The sequence below is a fragment of the Myripristis murdjan genome, chromosome 17 (assembly GCF_902150065.1).
Source record: "Myripristis murdjan chromosome 17, fMyrMur1.1, whole genome shotgun sequence".
NCBI classification, from domain to species: Eukaryota; Metazoa; Chordata; class Actinopteri; order Holocentriformes; family Holocentridae; genus Myripristis; species Myripristis murdjan.
In genome coordinates this window covers 12,069,447-12,085,998 of record NC_043996.1, presented here as the reverse complement: position 1 = coordinate 12,085,998, position 16,552 = coordinate 12,069,447, and the positions used below count along the sequence as shown (strand labels likewise).

The 16,552-nt window shown below is 39.7% G+C and overlaps 1 protein-coding gene across 1 annotated transcript in view; it reads left to right on the top strand.

The window, feature by feature from the left end:
* Nucleotides 1-15,781, top strand: part of tmtopsa (teleost multiple tissue opsin a) — a 78,138-nt gene extending 62,357 nt beyond the window's left edge. Inside the window, exons 3-4 of the mRNA XM_030074639.1 lie at nucleotides 267-500; nucleotides 15,491-15,781. Of these exons, the coding sequence (XP_029930499.1) occupies nucleotides 267-500; nucleotides 15,491-15,781 (525 nt within the window). The remainder of the gene's footprint in view (nucleotides 1-266; nucleotides 501-15,490) is intronic.
* The last annotated feature ends 771 nt before the right edge of the window (nucleotides 15,782-16,552 follow it).

Here is a 16,552-nt window from a genome sequence, read left to right as displayed (position 1 = left end):
CTTTTTTTGGCATCTCCTGCACTTTATTTCCTTACAATCCTTGCTCTGCTGCAGCGGCTTTAGAGAAAAGATGAATTCCGGCCACATGGGGCCTTGCTTGTCAAAACGTGGCTAATGTCAAATGCCTGGGTATTTCTGAAAACACTGTGCCATCACAAATTCTTTCTTGTCAGCTTTGAAAATCATTAAAGTCATATTTCTCACCCCTCCAACCCCACCCTTCCCCCCTGTCCTCTCCCTCCATGTCTCGTTTCCTCTCTCCCCAGGTGAGTGGCATCAATGCAGCTCTGAGCAGGAAGCGGGAGCAGCGGGTGCTTTTCATGGTGGTGATCATGGTGGTCTGCTACCTGTTGTGCTGGCTGCCCTATGGCATCGTGGCGCTGCTCGCCACCTTTGGGCCCCAAGGCCTGGTCACACCCGAGGCCAGCATCATCCCCTCCATCCTGGCCAAGACGAGCACAGTCGTCAACCCAATCATCTATATGTTCATGAATAAGCAGGTGAGAGGAAGTGCTGTTTCTGGAGTTGATGTTTTTTATCATTTATCTGAAATCATCACAAATTTACTAGCAAAGCCTAACCACCACAGGGAAGAAGGCAAGAATGATTTACAATTTTGCATTGGTTAGATGTTTAAGAGGTCTAAAAGGATGTCTTGGCTAAAACTCAGCTACACAGGGTCTGCAAGTTAGGAAATGTCAGTGTCCTATAGACTGTATTTGAATGTATTGGAACACATGGCGAAGCATAAAGCATTATTTTGTACAAATGAATTCCTCAGCTGCCTATGAAATGTTTATGTATTACTTAAAGTTTGTCTGGTTATTGCTTATTCTCAAAGTGGGTTTGAGGCTACATAGCCAAAAACAAACCACAGCATATGAGAGCTACAGCATTGATGCAATGTTTAAATGATATCTACTGCTCAGTGGGCTAGCACTGCACAAGCCATAAGTCTGTTTTATTTCAGCTCTTAAGAAAATGTGTTTTATCCCCAAATCCTGTTAAAGCACTACGGTACTCAAAATCCAAAAACAAGCAATCGGGGATAATCAGATCAGAGACATTGGTGTTACTGTGGAGATGTTAACCTGCCAAGTTTAGGAAAAGTAACTGGTAAAAGCTGCCCAGTGCAGTTTTACAGATAAATTATCTATTAATGGTAATATGTTCAAAGCAACAATGAGAAGTTGCACCGAAAAATCCTAATCAAGTGGTAACTGTGTGATGGATGTTCCTCCAAGTGAATGTACCAGGGAGCATCACAAGGTCCAGTAATCAGCCATGTAATGACATCGGTCACACAATAACAGGATGACACACTGCCTTTTTCCCTCTTGTTGAAGTTTCCGTTTTAGCACATCTCTGATCTCGTCGGCCAAATCTAATATACAGTGTAATCACCTCGATTCATCCTTTCATGTGATTGTGACCACTCCCAGGTGGGCTGTTTCTTCTGTTGCCTGTAAAACCAGAGGGGGCGGTCACATTGTCTTCAATATGTCCATTCATTCCAGAAGCTTTAATAATTAATTGTACGGTTGGCCAAAATGAACCCTTGCAGAGATAGTGACTAAGCTCAACTTTACACACTGTATTGCTCTTCAACTGAATTATATTTCATTTTAAGATATCAACCAGAGCATAAACATATACATATAGAAACTTGTATGATCCAAATCCAAGTGTTGGAAATTTTCTCATGCCTCTTTTTAGTTGATTTCCTTTTCATTTCTTTTCAATTTTACTGCACTTATGCCTCTTCTACAACAACTACTACTGCCACTGCTACCACAGGGAGCTGAAGTCCGGCCCCCACTTCCTCACAAGCCTTTGTTCCATTATTTTCTTCACTGTGCGTTTTCCTACAGGAGGTATTTTTTCAGTCCCCCAGGAAAGTAAAGACGTGGCTTATTCTGCTCATAAACTCACTGGGCATCCACTTCTGTCTTTGTAAAGAAAAGTAAAACAAAAGCCATCTTGTAATTTTTAATGAAGGCACAACAGTGTTTATTTTTTGGCTTTTACAAACTAGCCTACACCTCCTGTGACTGAATCAATATGTCATAGCCATTGATTGTGAAATACCCAGTTGCCTGTTTAAACCTCACACTGTTTGACTGAAGCTGCCTCATTTTCTGTAGGCTGCTGTATAAGGCTAATATATATATATATATATATATATATATATATATATATATATATATATATATATATATATATATATATATTTTTTTTTTTTTTTTTTTTTTTTTTTCTGCTGAAGAGGAAAAATGCACAGGTTTCAGTGTGACTCTGGTGTGTCAAGCCAGTTGATAGGACATGGTGTTCACTAAAACACTCTAAGTATACATTTCAGTATACAAGAATATCTCTTCGAGTTTTTGTCATGATTATGTTTTAATGCTAGTTTATTCTTGATTTGTGGGATTATTATTAGGAAGGTCTGTGGGTTTATGAATGTCTTTTCTTACTTCTTGAAACAGAAACGCCTAAGGTCCAGTTTCATTCAACTCCTTCTTGCTGCTGCTGACCTTGAACTTCAGAACGTTTTATTTGCTCTCCTGAAATTGAATGCGGAAACCCTGTCAAATAATCTCAGTCTTATTAAATTCGTGGTCAAGAATTCTTGAAAGTTCAACACCTCAGTGAATTTAAATGTAACAATGTGTGACTACTGAATGTAACTATGCTACAGGATGAGCGGAAAAGAGAGACAAAAACTTTTATAGACCTTTGGTTATAGCACGAAGCAGTGCAGGGTCTTGTTATGCTCTTTTGGCCGGAGGGCCGTAGAGATGGGAGACAGGATGAAAGCCCACAGGCAACCACGGCAGAGAAGTGGATTGTAACATCAGGCTTAGTTGTTTCATAAGTCATTCCTCTGTTATGCCTCTAGTGGCCTGAATGTGGTGTACCAAATCTGATTAAGAACCAGCCGTACATACAACACCAAATTAAAGTTTAAAGGCTCAGGAACACAAAGGCTGTTTTTTTCCAAATAATTCATCACGGCAGACCTTAAAGTAGCCTTGTGTCGTGTATGTCATGCACCTCTGATTTGTTGTTTAATTCATCCCTTCCACTGATTGACAGATACAGTGGTTTTTCTGCTCCTGTTTTATTTTTTAAATCATTCTTTTAGACAGAGCTCATTTAGCAATTTCAGGCCCAGTCAAGACAGAACTGTGCCCAAAAATACCGTTGAAATGGATCTGAAGTTCTCCTTCTTGTGAATATAATTAGGGTATTTCCAGCAAAATCCAGGAGGTTATCTGATTTTGGATTTAATAGGATAAGGAGCTTCATAGCCAGCAACCCTTTGTTGTGCTCTTGCAGAAATGAAGATTTCAATTCTAGGAATGGCAGAAGTTAAGGGACAAAAGCTATGACTGAACTTCAGACAGAAGACAATATACTCTACCACATGAAATATATAATTCCAGTACATACAAAATACATACATATAAAATAAAATAAAATTTACATTCCCCGTTTTGCCCTAGATGAATGCAAATATATGGACTGCAGGTACGTTCTGGTACATGATAATATATTACTGTAAGTATTGGCAAAGTACCCTGTTGGCTGCAAAACAGAAAAAAAGACAAAAGAGAAAATTGCACTAGTGAGCATGAATAGCTTACATCAAGAAATGATAAATAGTCCTAAATTTTTAATCTTTAGGAAATGGCCATGATAATGGAGTCTGCGGTCTCTGTTAGTTAATATTAATGAATTCTAGTTTGTGACCTTGAGGTGGTCCATCCAAAAAAACAAAAAACAACAACAACAAAAAAAAAGTCTTCCAAAAAAACATAAAAAAGATGCAATTGCAGCAGACCCTCACTAATGGCCTTGCTGATTAATGTGCCTTCTAAAGTCATTCATTGTTTTACAGAAACATTTAGATGCAGCTTTCTTGCCATCCAAATGATCAAGAATAAGCTTATCGCTGCATTAATCTTGACTTTAACTAATAGCTGTCTTTTTTTCTTTTTTTTTACTGATGTACTAAGTTTTTCAGCTGATCACACAATTTCCTGCTGCAATGGCTTTTCAACGTAAGAGGAGACCAAGTCCATTAGACAAAATGTATGAGCTTCATTCCTAAATGAGATATTCAGGATTTAGGGTGGGGCATGAGGAGGTGGGGGGGATCTTCCTCTAAAATGATTAATTGCATTGATTTTTGAAAGGATAGTTTCACGGGTAACGTATGACCTTGGTTTACAAATGATAATACAGTGAATACTGAACTTCAGCTGAACCCCCCCCCACCCCCCCCCACCTCCAAGGGTGGATATACAGTATCATATTCTGGAAGTGAATTCTACTTTATTAACTGTCTCTCTTCAACAGTACTTTTTGTCCAAGACATGAACAAGTTTGGACATTTCAAGTCCCAGGATTAAAGATGTTTTGTTCTTTTTTGAAGCCTAGTTCATCATTCTCATGATAAATAACAGAAGATAAAATCATGGTTTTATTTCATAGGGTCCTTTTCACTGAAAATAAAAGTATCTTCTTGTATTCCTCATAGAGACCTAGGCAATTTCCCAAATGTAATCTCTATCATCTCTTCTATTAAGTGAGGCACAAAACGCTGTGTAAGGGTCCAGAGAGATTCAGTTCGGACTCTTTTGAATGGAATTCATGTACTGTATAGAGGAGAGCCAGAAATACAGGACAATAATATCTTATCAAGCTCTTACATTAGTCTTCAGAGCAGTGGATATTTTTTTCAGTTCTAACTTTCCTTTTAGAGATACTGTGGGAGTTTTCTTGTGAAGTTAGAAGTCAAGACAAAAGTTAGCTGCTCTGTTCCAGGTACTGCTCATCATCATCACGCAGGCACGAGGGCCCCTTTTCACTTCTATCTGTTGCGGTTTCACATTACCATCCTGCTCAAACCCCAGCACTGCCATAACTGACCTTACAGAGACTTTTCTGCCAACTCATCATCGCCCTCATCTCATAGAGAGAGGGGGAGGGAGACACCAAATGTCCTGTATGTCATTTTCAGTCTTCAATTCCTCCCAGCCCGTTACTATGGAAACTGTGAGTTGAGGCGAGTTGAAGACTAAAAATGCTGTACAGATACAAGTAGCAGCTGGTGTGTGTTTGTCCCATCAACGATCGACAGACATAATGGCCGAAGAAGGAGGGCTAACTCGGCCCGTAGGACCTACAAAGTTGAGATTTATGGGTAAGTCTGGACTCGTTCTCTACTGTTTTTTTCTTTCCTGCTGCTTAAGTGTGTGGGAACTTAAAGGGCAAATAGGGAAATGGTGAACCATTATTGTTGCCCCATAAACTGCATGTTCTTTCACCATCTCTCAAGTGATTACAGCTCGTGCCCCCAGTCCAAAGCTCTTCCGCTCCATGTGAGTGGGCTTCCATTTTTGATGAATTGTGAAGTTAGTGAAGGAGAAATTATTTCCCATTTACCTTACCTCGCCCTATTACCATGCTTGATTAAGAACTGCAAAGATGGAGTGGTTTTCACACACAATCTGATTAGTCAAGTGTTTTCAGCATCACAGCTCATGGGGCTGTGCTCATATGAGAGATCCTGGTGCCATGTTCAGTGGTACTTCATCACTTTCACTTTTGGAATGTGTCATTATCAATGAACACAGACAATTATGCTGACAACATACAGGCAAAACAAAAAAATCAATATAGAGCTAAATAGTGAAGTTCTGGAATTGACATCCCAATCATATTCTGAAATGAGGACAGTGATTATTAACCATAATGTTGTAACCACCAAAGGTAGATTTGTAATCACTGCCCTAGTGGTGATTACAGTCTGGAACAAAGGACTATACCATTTGGTGACTTACACAATACAATCACTATATACACAACATGAAAGACTACATACACACAACACAACATGTTGCAACACTGAATTCAAGATTCAACCAAGCTGTCAGGGGTAGGAACTGGAAATTGTGGAAAGTCATAAATTGCATTGGTTTATGTGAAGCATAATTCCTTCACTGTTACCTTTCCTGGTCACAATTCATCTTGTAGTTAGTTGGCTTGGTTCCAGGCATTTTTTTGTAAGTATTTTCTCAAACATCTGTGGAGTAAAATAATAGGAAATTGACTTCCTGAAACTGAGCTGTCATTGTTGACTGCCCACTATTTTACCGGTTAATCCTCCAAATTGCATATGCTATCTGATTACCAAAATAATAAGAAACAATTTGGCAAGTCTTTTGAATTTATCCCAGTTGAGAGCATGGGACACTGTTCTCACTCGCAGCCTCAATTCATGATTCATTATGAGGCTGATAAGGATGGCAGTGTTGTCCATCCATTCAGTTGACATGTAACTACAAAGCAACATATCTCAAAATCGATTGGATGGACTACAATCATATTTGGTATGCACTTTCATGTTCCCCAGAGGATGAACCATGGCAAATTTAGTGATCCTATGACTCTTCTTCTAGCGCCACCCATTGGCCTAAATGTCAGATTTTAAATTTGAAAACATATTGGTATTGGGATGTGTTCAAGGAAGCCCCTCTTTATTTTGGTAAACACATGTCCTTTCCACCAGCTAGCACCACCCTCAAACTTAAATGTCACCTTCTTTATAAGATTTGATCAAGTCTAATTAGTGTACTGGTATGGTATTTGATGAGTGCATTCACCCCAAAGTTAAATTCCTCTTGATTGTAGTTACCATGTGACCTTTCCTGTAGCACCACCTTTTGACCAAAAATGTCCTATGTCATATCTTAAAATTTATTAAAGTTTATTGGTGTCACCATGACCTTTTCTCTCTCCATTCGGCCACAATGTCAAACTGATATCTGAAAGTCTATTGGGCAGATTACCATGAACACTGGTGAACACATTCATGCTGCTCAGAGCATGCACCCTGTCAACTTTGGTGACCTCGTGACCTTTTCTCCAGCACATGTACAACTAATTGTACATTGTACCTTTTCTCACAACTTGCCTTCATCATTTGAAAAACTGACAGTCCTACGAAATGGTCCTCAAAGGGAATTGCAATCATTTCAAACCATAACAAGGGACATGGAAATTGTTGACTGACAATGTTTGACCAGAGCTCTTCAAATGGCTCACAAAACACTTCTAGTGATCAAGTAGTCATGGTGTTGAGCAGAGTGAAATTATGGATGGAATGCCTTTTCAATAGGCATGGGAAACAACAAGGCTTTTGTATATCACTTCCAAGTCCCTATAAAATTGGACCGTATTTATCAAAGAAGATGACCGATGGGGAGTTAGTGAATCATTAGGCCCACAACATCCTGACCTGTAGCTCATTTTGTTTGAAGCTTAATGACAAAATATCCTCTGGGCGCAATAAGGAACAAACTCAATCATTTCCTGTCCTCGCATTACAGTTTTTCAGGTCTTGATGCTGGTAGATTCAACAACCATTTGAAGAAGTTACATGGCTGAGAATGAGTGCTATCTTTGATGGAGAGCATATCTTCCTTACATGCTATTTTTGTTTTTATTTTATGGTAATAAGTCATCATTATGTCATTTTCATGCTAATCATCTGACAGGACAGTCAGGATACTTCTGGCTGCTGTGAATAAACTAGTTTTCATAACACTAATCAAAGTTTGACCTAAATTGGAATGCATTTGTGACATGATTTTGGCTGCAATTAGGCAGACTTACTTGATAGTCGCAGTGGCTTATTATATGCTTATATGACTGGCCGTTTAATTGGAAAACCTAGTATCACCCACTCATTTTAATTTAGCCCATGGCATAAACATAATGCATTGCATGTGCTATTGTGTTACTGCTTCAGTCTGAGGTACTGTAAGTCATTTCTCCAACTAGATACACACTGTATTGCACACAAATTTGCCTTCACCTGTGGAAGAGATAATGGGTTTAGTGAGTTGAATTAACTTCTATGTGAGTATGTTTTACAGAACCAAGACTGCAAAACGCTTCAATAACTTCAATAGTCATTCTGGTGTTTGAGTAAACATTTGTTTGGGAGACCCTCAGAAGACTGTTTTTTTTTTGTTTTGTTTTGTTTGTTTGTTTGTTTGTTTGATTTTTTTTCCCAATGTGCAGTTGTGTGCATTTTTACATCATTTAGCATGACTAGTGGCATTTCTTGTATTAAAGATGTTTCTAGGAATAGGGATGGGGAAGAAATATACAAAAACATCTGCCAAAATGTTATCAGTTAATCTTTATTGTGCAATGGCCTGGATGAACACTTGGCTCTGACATATTAGTCCTTATCATTGTTAAAAAATTAATGCACAACACAGAGATTTTCTTCTGAGCTGAATGATATTATTGTGCATGAGTGTAACCGGTTACGAGATAGGCATTACTTTTATATGATGGCGCCAACAGCAACTTCATCTTCAACAAAACCATGAATAGCTGAACTCTGCTCTGCTGTTCTGTGGTTCTGTTAAAGCAGAGCAGTGTATTCAGACACTATGAGACCAATGGCTGTCTGAGACTTTTAAATGACTATATTCCCTGTATCACCTTAAACACAATATATGATAACATGTTTATCGTAGAATACAGTCAATCAAATCATAAAAGGTGACACAATGTTTCCCTCTCCTGTCTTATCACTCCTACTGGGATGAAGATAAGGCAGAAGGTCTATTTTCTTTCTCTCCGTTATTTCCACGATACAGATTTGTAGCACAGCAGCTCAGATTAGTCTGTGCACTCATCATTTGATTGGACTTTTTGTAATAACACATGGCTTCCAAGTTAAGATTTCACTTTTCAGTGTTGCGAAAAGCAAACTGGCAAACTGTTAAAAACAAACCAAATGAATGAACTAAACCAGTTTCTCACATGCCCAAAATATTGTAAAACCACTAGTACTGCTCTGAATTTAACTTCTGGGGAAAATGATATAAACAGAACGTGTGTTGCATCAAAATCACTCCTGGAATGCTGTTCCTGTTCCAGTCCAGGAATTAACTCTTAATCATGAAGGAGTTGAAGTCCACTGCTGCAAATGTATTCACACCAACACCATGGGCTCTATTTTCATGATGGTGCATGGTGGATGGAGATGTGAAATGACATAGTTCTTGTGCGAAACCAGGTTTTTTTTTGTTTTTTTTTTTTGCCTGCACCTGCTTGGTATTTTGGCGACTCCCTGTGAACTTAACTTCAAGTGGGAGAAGACCTTGAGTAGGTTATGTGTCAGTAACTATCAAGCAGCACACTGCAAGACTGCATAATGTGCACATGAACAGATCCTATTTGAAGGCTCACCAAAGCTTTTTGTGGTGATATGTTGGCCACTTCGGCTGTAAGGCCTTCAAGCAGGAGGATGTAAAATAGATTTTTCATTCTCACTACAGTACCACACATGTGGCAATAGTGTGAATGAATGCTATCTAACACAGAACAGTCAGTATGCACCCTGATGAACACAGTAGGGATTGTGGAGGTGGCTGCGTTATATAGCTGACAGGGACTGGCTGGCAGACGCCCCCCTCCTGCAGCCAAACTGTCCCTGCTGTTGGCCGCCAACTTGTTTTTGGCTCATTGCCTGATATCATGGATCCGTCTCCTACATTGGGCAACAGCAGCAAATGTGAACCAAATGTGTTATTTGCTGCCAAGCTTATTTAACATCATGTGCCTCAGCAGCTTATTTAAGGTGCCTTATATCTGCCCTCGATGATTCTGCACCTCCCACACACGGGAATCAGCTTCCTCTTGGGAGAGGCATTGGCAGTGGATCTGTTCCGGGCTGTTTTCAACATCATGAAATTGTCAGAACACTATATGGCAAAGAGCTCTGTTTTAATGGGATGAGAGAGGTGATTTGATTGGTCATGATCCAAGCCGGGCCAACCATACCTGCTCATAATGTACAGTATTTCTCCTATAATCTAACCCGATTTCCAACTTTGCTTCAGCGCCTCAGGCTAGTGAAATCAGTTGCCACGTCCTTTGTGCTCACAGCATGTGCCTTTGACTGCACTTTGCACTATGCACGATTAAATTCACAAATACAGAGCCATAATTCTTTAATCAGTGTACATGGGTACTGTGATAACAAGGCATAATAGCAACAGTATGTGAAACATTGATTTTATTACTGAATTACCCTAAAAGGCAGCAGGAGCTCACTCTCATTGTAATTTTGCAAACCATCTTTACTATACCCATTATCCATGGTGCATGTGGAGAAGTTACGATTCAGACTTAGAAACTTTGAGAAGAGGAAGAAAGGAAAAAAAAAAAAAAAAAAAACTCCCCAGGATGCTGTTTTCCAGGTCTGCTACTGAGTTCTGGTGCCCTCTACAAAGTTGGGGAAAATAACGCGGGGGGGGGAAACCATATTGTGTTTCAAAATACACCGAAGGAAAAAAAAAAAACATTAACAGAAAAGATAAATTGGTAAAACATATATGTATCTTCAACATGTGATGCAACGTAAAGCAAACTAATGTCACAAGCAATGATTTGTGGAGTCCGACGGCAAAATCACTGGCTTCTTGTTTGGTTTTCAGGGGGGATATTTAACTGGGCTGACAAGCAGAACCAAAACCAGTGTCTTAGCCCACGGGCATTTTAACCCATGCAGACAGGAACTTGGGTGGATGTGATGGCCAAAGCATATAAAGTTTGCAGGAGCCAGTGATCTGTTTGAAAAAGATTAATGTCAATGGCTTTCCTCATCAGGGAAAAGAAATCATGACGCAGGAAGTCTAAACTATACTATATTTGACTTGACTGTACTTGCTATTGATTGCAACATGAGGACATTTTTGATTACACTACACCAGACACACACACACACACACACACACACACACACACATCGCGCTGCCTTTGCTCAAGTGAGAATGCATGAAGAAATATCAAAAAGGGGACAGAGACAATTGTCATTCTGTTCACATGCCCAAGTATGAGAATCATTATTTTTCTGGCCCGTTCCCTCAGACCTATTAATTTTTATAATATGTTCCGTAGTTGGCAGATACTTAACAACGCAGCGCTTTATTGAATCAAATTAAGTTGCATGAGTGTCAAATGAAGTAGTGTGTTGACTGCTGATGCCTGTAAAGGAAGCTCACCCCTTCCTGCTATTGACTCCGCTCATTTAGATTCTTTAAATTGGATGTGAATAAAGTGGCTCACTGTCGACCATTAAACTTTTCTCAAGCACTAGGGAGAATGCTGCAAAAGTACTGAATATTAGTGGCACAAAGAACTCAATTAAAGAAGTAGTTCCTCTTAATTTTAGCAACTTGATCCAGCTCTGCAGTTTGGACATAGATATATATATATATATATAACCACTGATTGAACATATAAAAATGCCCATCCTGTGTTCTGCAAGAATGTTAAACTGTGTTGGACGTGTATATGAAACACAAAGGCCATGTCTCTCACTGCAAAACCAACGTGATAGAAATCCGGATTAAAGTTTCACTGTGGACAGGAGCAGAGAAACAGAAAAAACAACAGCTCTGAATCCAGGCAGACAGGCTCCCCTTTAAAAAATTGATGAATGCCTTATTGTTTGAGATATTGTGTGACACCTGACCCTCCAGTTGTCAACCACAACTCAGAGCATCCAGCCCAGATCCTGGAAGCATCACCTAAACCCAACGTGACCGGTCTGAGATGACCCTTCCATCATTTCCAACCACTCCCTCCATAATACTCTGTCAGTGCCTCTCTTGTTTTCCATCTCCCTGTCAAGCTTCATCCATTTAACTGTCACCGCCTTCACCTTTCTCTTGACCTTTGCCTTGATGCCTCTCTGCCATAACCAACTTCATCCTCAGCCATTAGTCTGCTCTTACTCTCTCTCTCTCTCTGTCTCTTTCTCTTTCTCTCTATCCTCTAACCCTCCTCATTCTTTACAGTGTTCTACCATGTGTTGTTCGTGGAGCAGGGAGTCTACATCAGGACCAGAGAAGGCTGACAGTCATCTAGTTTCCTCACACCTCCCTCTACCCTTGACTGCTGACTGACCTTACAGGCTATGAACATACTGACAGAGCTGGTGTGCGTACTGCTTATAGCCACATTGTGAGGCAAAGTTTTAGTTATGCCCGAGGCATCTCTCTCTCTCTTTTCTCTCTCTGCTCCGATCGTCCTGTTCTTCTCAGCCTGCATGATTTTGATGGACAGCAGCATGCAGGAGATGATCGGGTTCAGTGTCAGTCAAAACAAGCACAACATTTTAACAACAGATTATCATGACAAAGTTAAAAAATAAAAAGTACATGTTAACACCTTAAGACACTGTTTCAAACTGATACCGGAAAATTAGGTGGCAATTTCACAACATGATGCTGGTGGGATCTGCTGTATCAACTAAGGATGTCAACTTCAGTTTTGGTGCAACATTGCTGCACGTTTTCAAATCACCATCTGTTCATCGATCTATCTATCTATCTATCTATCTATCTATCTATGGCTTTGATTGGTATAATTGCTTCAACATGTGAAAGGGACTCGGTTCCAGTATCTCATGCATCTCCTGAGAAAATGTAGTAGACTATAAGTATACATGAAACTCCTAACGTATACTAAGTACACTACGTTTACTCAAGGGAGGCGGCTTCCGAGTGCACACTGACTGGAATTTGTGGAGTGAAATTATTAAAAATACTGACTAAATTGTGGTCTCTGCTCAAACAGCATCCTTGGGTATATGTATGTTTTCATACATGTTTTTCTTTTACCTGTGTGCTTCTATGTGCATGAACATACAAGGGAATGCCTAGAATTTAAACTACAGCCGGATGCCCTCAATGCATTGTTATGCTTCGATCTGCTCCCAGTGTCCTCAATTATTCAGTATCTCTCTACCTGTCTATCAGCAAGACTAGATAGCTGGACTTTGAGCTGGGCAACACAAGAAATCTAAGCTGTGTAAAGGCTGGTGTGAAACAGGGAGATCTGCATGAGATCAGGTCCCTGGGACTTCCAAATCTGTTTCTTGGAATGAAAAATAGATCCAGGAGTCCATTCACTATTTATTCTTCCCTGACAGTTGGTGTATACATTTCAATGCTTTCCCTCTCCACTTAAGAGACGGCTCCTGCCCTTTCTCTCCAGAAAGTGTTTTGATGTGTTTTGATCCTGTGTTCTCGGAGCTGGCTGGGATACCATATTTAAAGATTGACTGGTTTTCTGCAGAATTAATTTGTTCAAGAATTGCTTAGGGTTTGATCAAATGTGTGAAGGAAATAGATTTTTCTCATCAAGCAGTGAATATGGACACACTCAAAACCGTGGGCAACTCAAAGCTCCTCATGGTAAATTATTAAATTGTATAATGTTGTATTGTATGTATTATTAATGCTGTATTGTATAATGTTTATTATTATTCATTTATTATTATTATTTGTATTATGTCAGACCTCCTCTGTCCCTGAATTTTATATCACAGACATAAAGATTATTTGTCACAAAATGATAATGTTAGCTTATAAATGAAGACCATCCAAGCCTGACTTTACTATTCACCTTGATTACACTGACTAACATAATCACTTCAGTAAGCACAATACCAGTTAACAAAAAACTTGGAATAAGCACAGAATTTGATTTGATGGTTGAGTCTGTATGGTCTCATCATTGACTTTTCTCACTGATAAATTAAGTTCTTTACACCACATTTTTCAATCAGTTAAGTCTGAATGGTCATTACTGCTTTACAACTTAGGAACTGCTCCATGGCCATGATGTGCCAAATAATGAAGCAACAGAGCCCAGATAGGTAGCCCTCCAGGTAACTCCAACATTAGCTCTGGCATTGTGCGTGAAACCCAGAGATCAGCCATGAAGCTCTGGAAAGATTTGATTTTGGTAATCTTGATAGTTTGATAACAGTAACACCAATGGAGGCTCACTTTGCTCTTCCCTTGGGCTTTGTCACTCACCTTTTCTCTCGTTTTTTTTGCCTCCTCCTTGAAAGACAGCTGTTGTGCAGCTGCTGGCATGCAATATTTTTCACTAATTTCCCCATGTGCCATTCTGATTAGCTTTACATGTTTGATATCAGGTGATACGTATCTGCTGTGGAGTTGCAGTTTTCTGTTATTGAACAAGGTCTGCCCAAAGATTACAGCAGCCCCCATCTGGTCTGTTCCCTGAGATCTCTCTCCTGTTGGTCCTGTTTGATCAGCTATTAAACCAGACTGACAAGCAGAGCCAAAGCCAGTGTCTTAGCCCACAGGCATTTTAACCACTGGCCAAAATATTTCATGTTTGCAGAAGGCAGTGATCTGTTTGAAAAAGGTTCAGTTGCTTTCCTCATGAAGGAAATGAAACCATGATGCAGGAAATCTAAAACAATCAAAGCAAAATCTAAACAAAATCTAAAATGATTTGACTTGATTGTACTACTTATTGATTGCAATATGAGGGAATGTTTGAATACACATGCGCGCACGCACGTACACACACACACACACACACACACAGACCTTGCGAGTAGTGCAACCTTTTTGTCAAATGAGCCACATAAAAGTTTTGATTGCGACATCCCATTTATGCCTTTAGTCTTGCACAGTTCACTGGAAACCATACCATAACCCATAACAACATAGAATGAGACCTTTTTTTTATTTGTGGTTATGTGTCTACATCCATTATACTAGAAAAGATCATTTCAGAGTGATAATTCAATCTTACTACTTAAATTTCACTATACAACCTGTTGTATAATGACAAATGAACTTCCTTGTATCCTTGTATCCTTGTATCCTTGCATACTTTGAAGTAAATGTTACAAGCTCTAAATCAAGAAAGAGACTACTGCTACCAAAAGTTCACCCTGCAAAGCTCACATCAGCCGTTGTTGGTCTTGATGTTCACACTAACAGAGAGGGTGAGGTAAATGTGACTGGAGGTCCCATCAACTTGCCAATTTATTGGACGACATTAGTTAATTACTCATACTGAAAATGCAGTAATGATCCCCACTCATTATCGAGAGCGTAATTAGTTGAAAATGTAATATAATCTGGGAAATTTACAAGTGATTAGCCTCTCTCTCAATACTTTTTCCACATGAAAAGGCAGCCAGCACAACAACCCCGACAAGAGAGTAATGCAGGGGGAAGCAATGATAGCGAGGAAGATATGGAGAGAGAGCTCCAATTATTTTTTGCAATTATCTGGAAAATTCATCAGAGAGACTAAGAAAGAAAAAGAGACAGAGTGATAGAGCAAATAATTTGGCAAATTAATTTTCATTGTGAGACAGGTAAACTTGGCTGAACTGTCTCTGGCAGATGCCAGTAGACTGGATTAGATCAGTTGTTATATATTATGGAGCTACCAGTTTCTGCGTTTGAACGAGGTTGGATAAAAGATTACAGCAGCACTCATCTCTCCTAATGATCTCTCTCCTGTTTGTTCATCTGTAGAACAATGGCTGTCTATTTTTGCAAACGTATGTGTATTTTTGTTTAAATGTGTATGTGCGTTTGTGTGCGTGCTCCAGTTCTACAGATGTTTCCAGGCGCTGGTGCATTGTGAGGCTCCCCGACGAGGCTCCAGCTTCAAGAGCTCCTCCAAGGTCGCCACCAAGGTCGTCCGTGGCGGGACGGGTGCCGGTCCCCGCCGAACCAACGACAACAACTTACCCTTCCTGGTAGCATCTCTGGGCCAACCAACCGCTACAGTCCCCCAGTTTGCCACCCCCGCTGAACCCACCATTGACGCCACCGAAGGGCCTACCTCTGACATCAACAAACCTGTCGTTGTGTCACTAGAGGCCAAATATAACGGTTGATGATTGGCAACAGCTGAGGAATCCCAATGCCCCCAAATAGGAAGTCATTAATAATGAGAGAAGTGATGTTATTGAGTCTTAGAATGCAGAAGCCTGGAAGCCCACATGGATTCAGTACTGCTGTTGCATCAGCTCTGCCTGAGGTGGTGCAGAAGGTGATGGACAGGTAACAAAGGGAAATCTTGGACTGCCTGCGGACTATATGAGCTGAACTCAGAGGTGGTAAACCTGCAGAAGCTTGTAGTGTGTGGTTTTGTCTCTCTGGAGAGAAAAATTGTAAATCTATCTGGCTAAGCATGAGCTTGTGCAGGGCATTCTCCTCATGTTTTTATAGGAAAAAAAAAGTCGGCTGCAAGGTGATAAAAAGTGTAAGGAAAAATATTTTGTGCAATTTTATTTGGTGAAGTATTCACTCTCCTGAAAATATCATGATGCAAATTGTAGGAAAAGAGATGAGCTGTATATTTTTGTATTAATTGGTTAATTCCTGAAGCTACAAAAGGTAATATTCCCAAGTTGTCTTTCCCCAAGTATTTTGATGGATTTCTTAGAGCTGTCAAGACAAAGAAAAAAAAAAAAGAAAAAGGAAAAACAGCTCTCTTGGCACATAATGAGAATGTATTGGTAATGATCTTCAAATCAATCTTTTTTTCTGGCTTTTATTCAACATTCAAGTATTTTTTATTTATTTTTTTTTTTTTGATTGCATCACTCCGCACTTCTATCAATATGTAGCATTGGTAGCATGTACAGTTGCTTTAACACCCACTT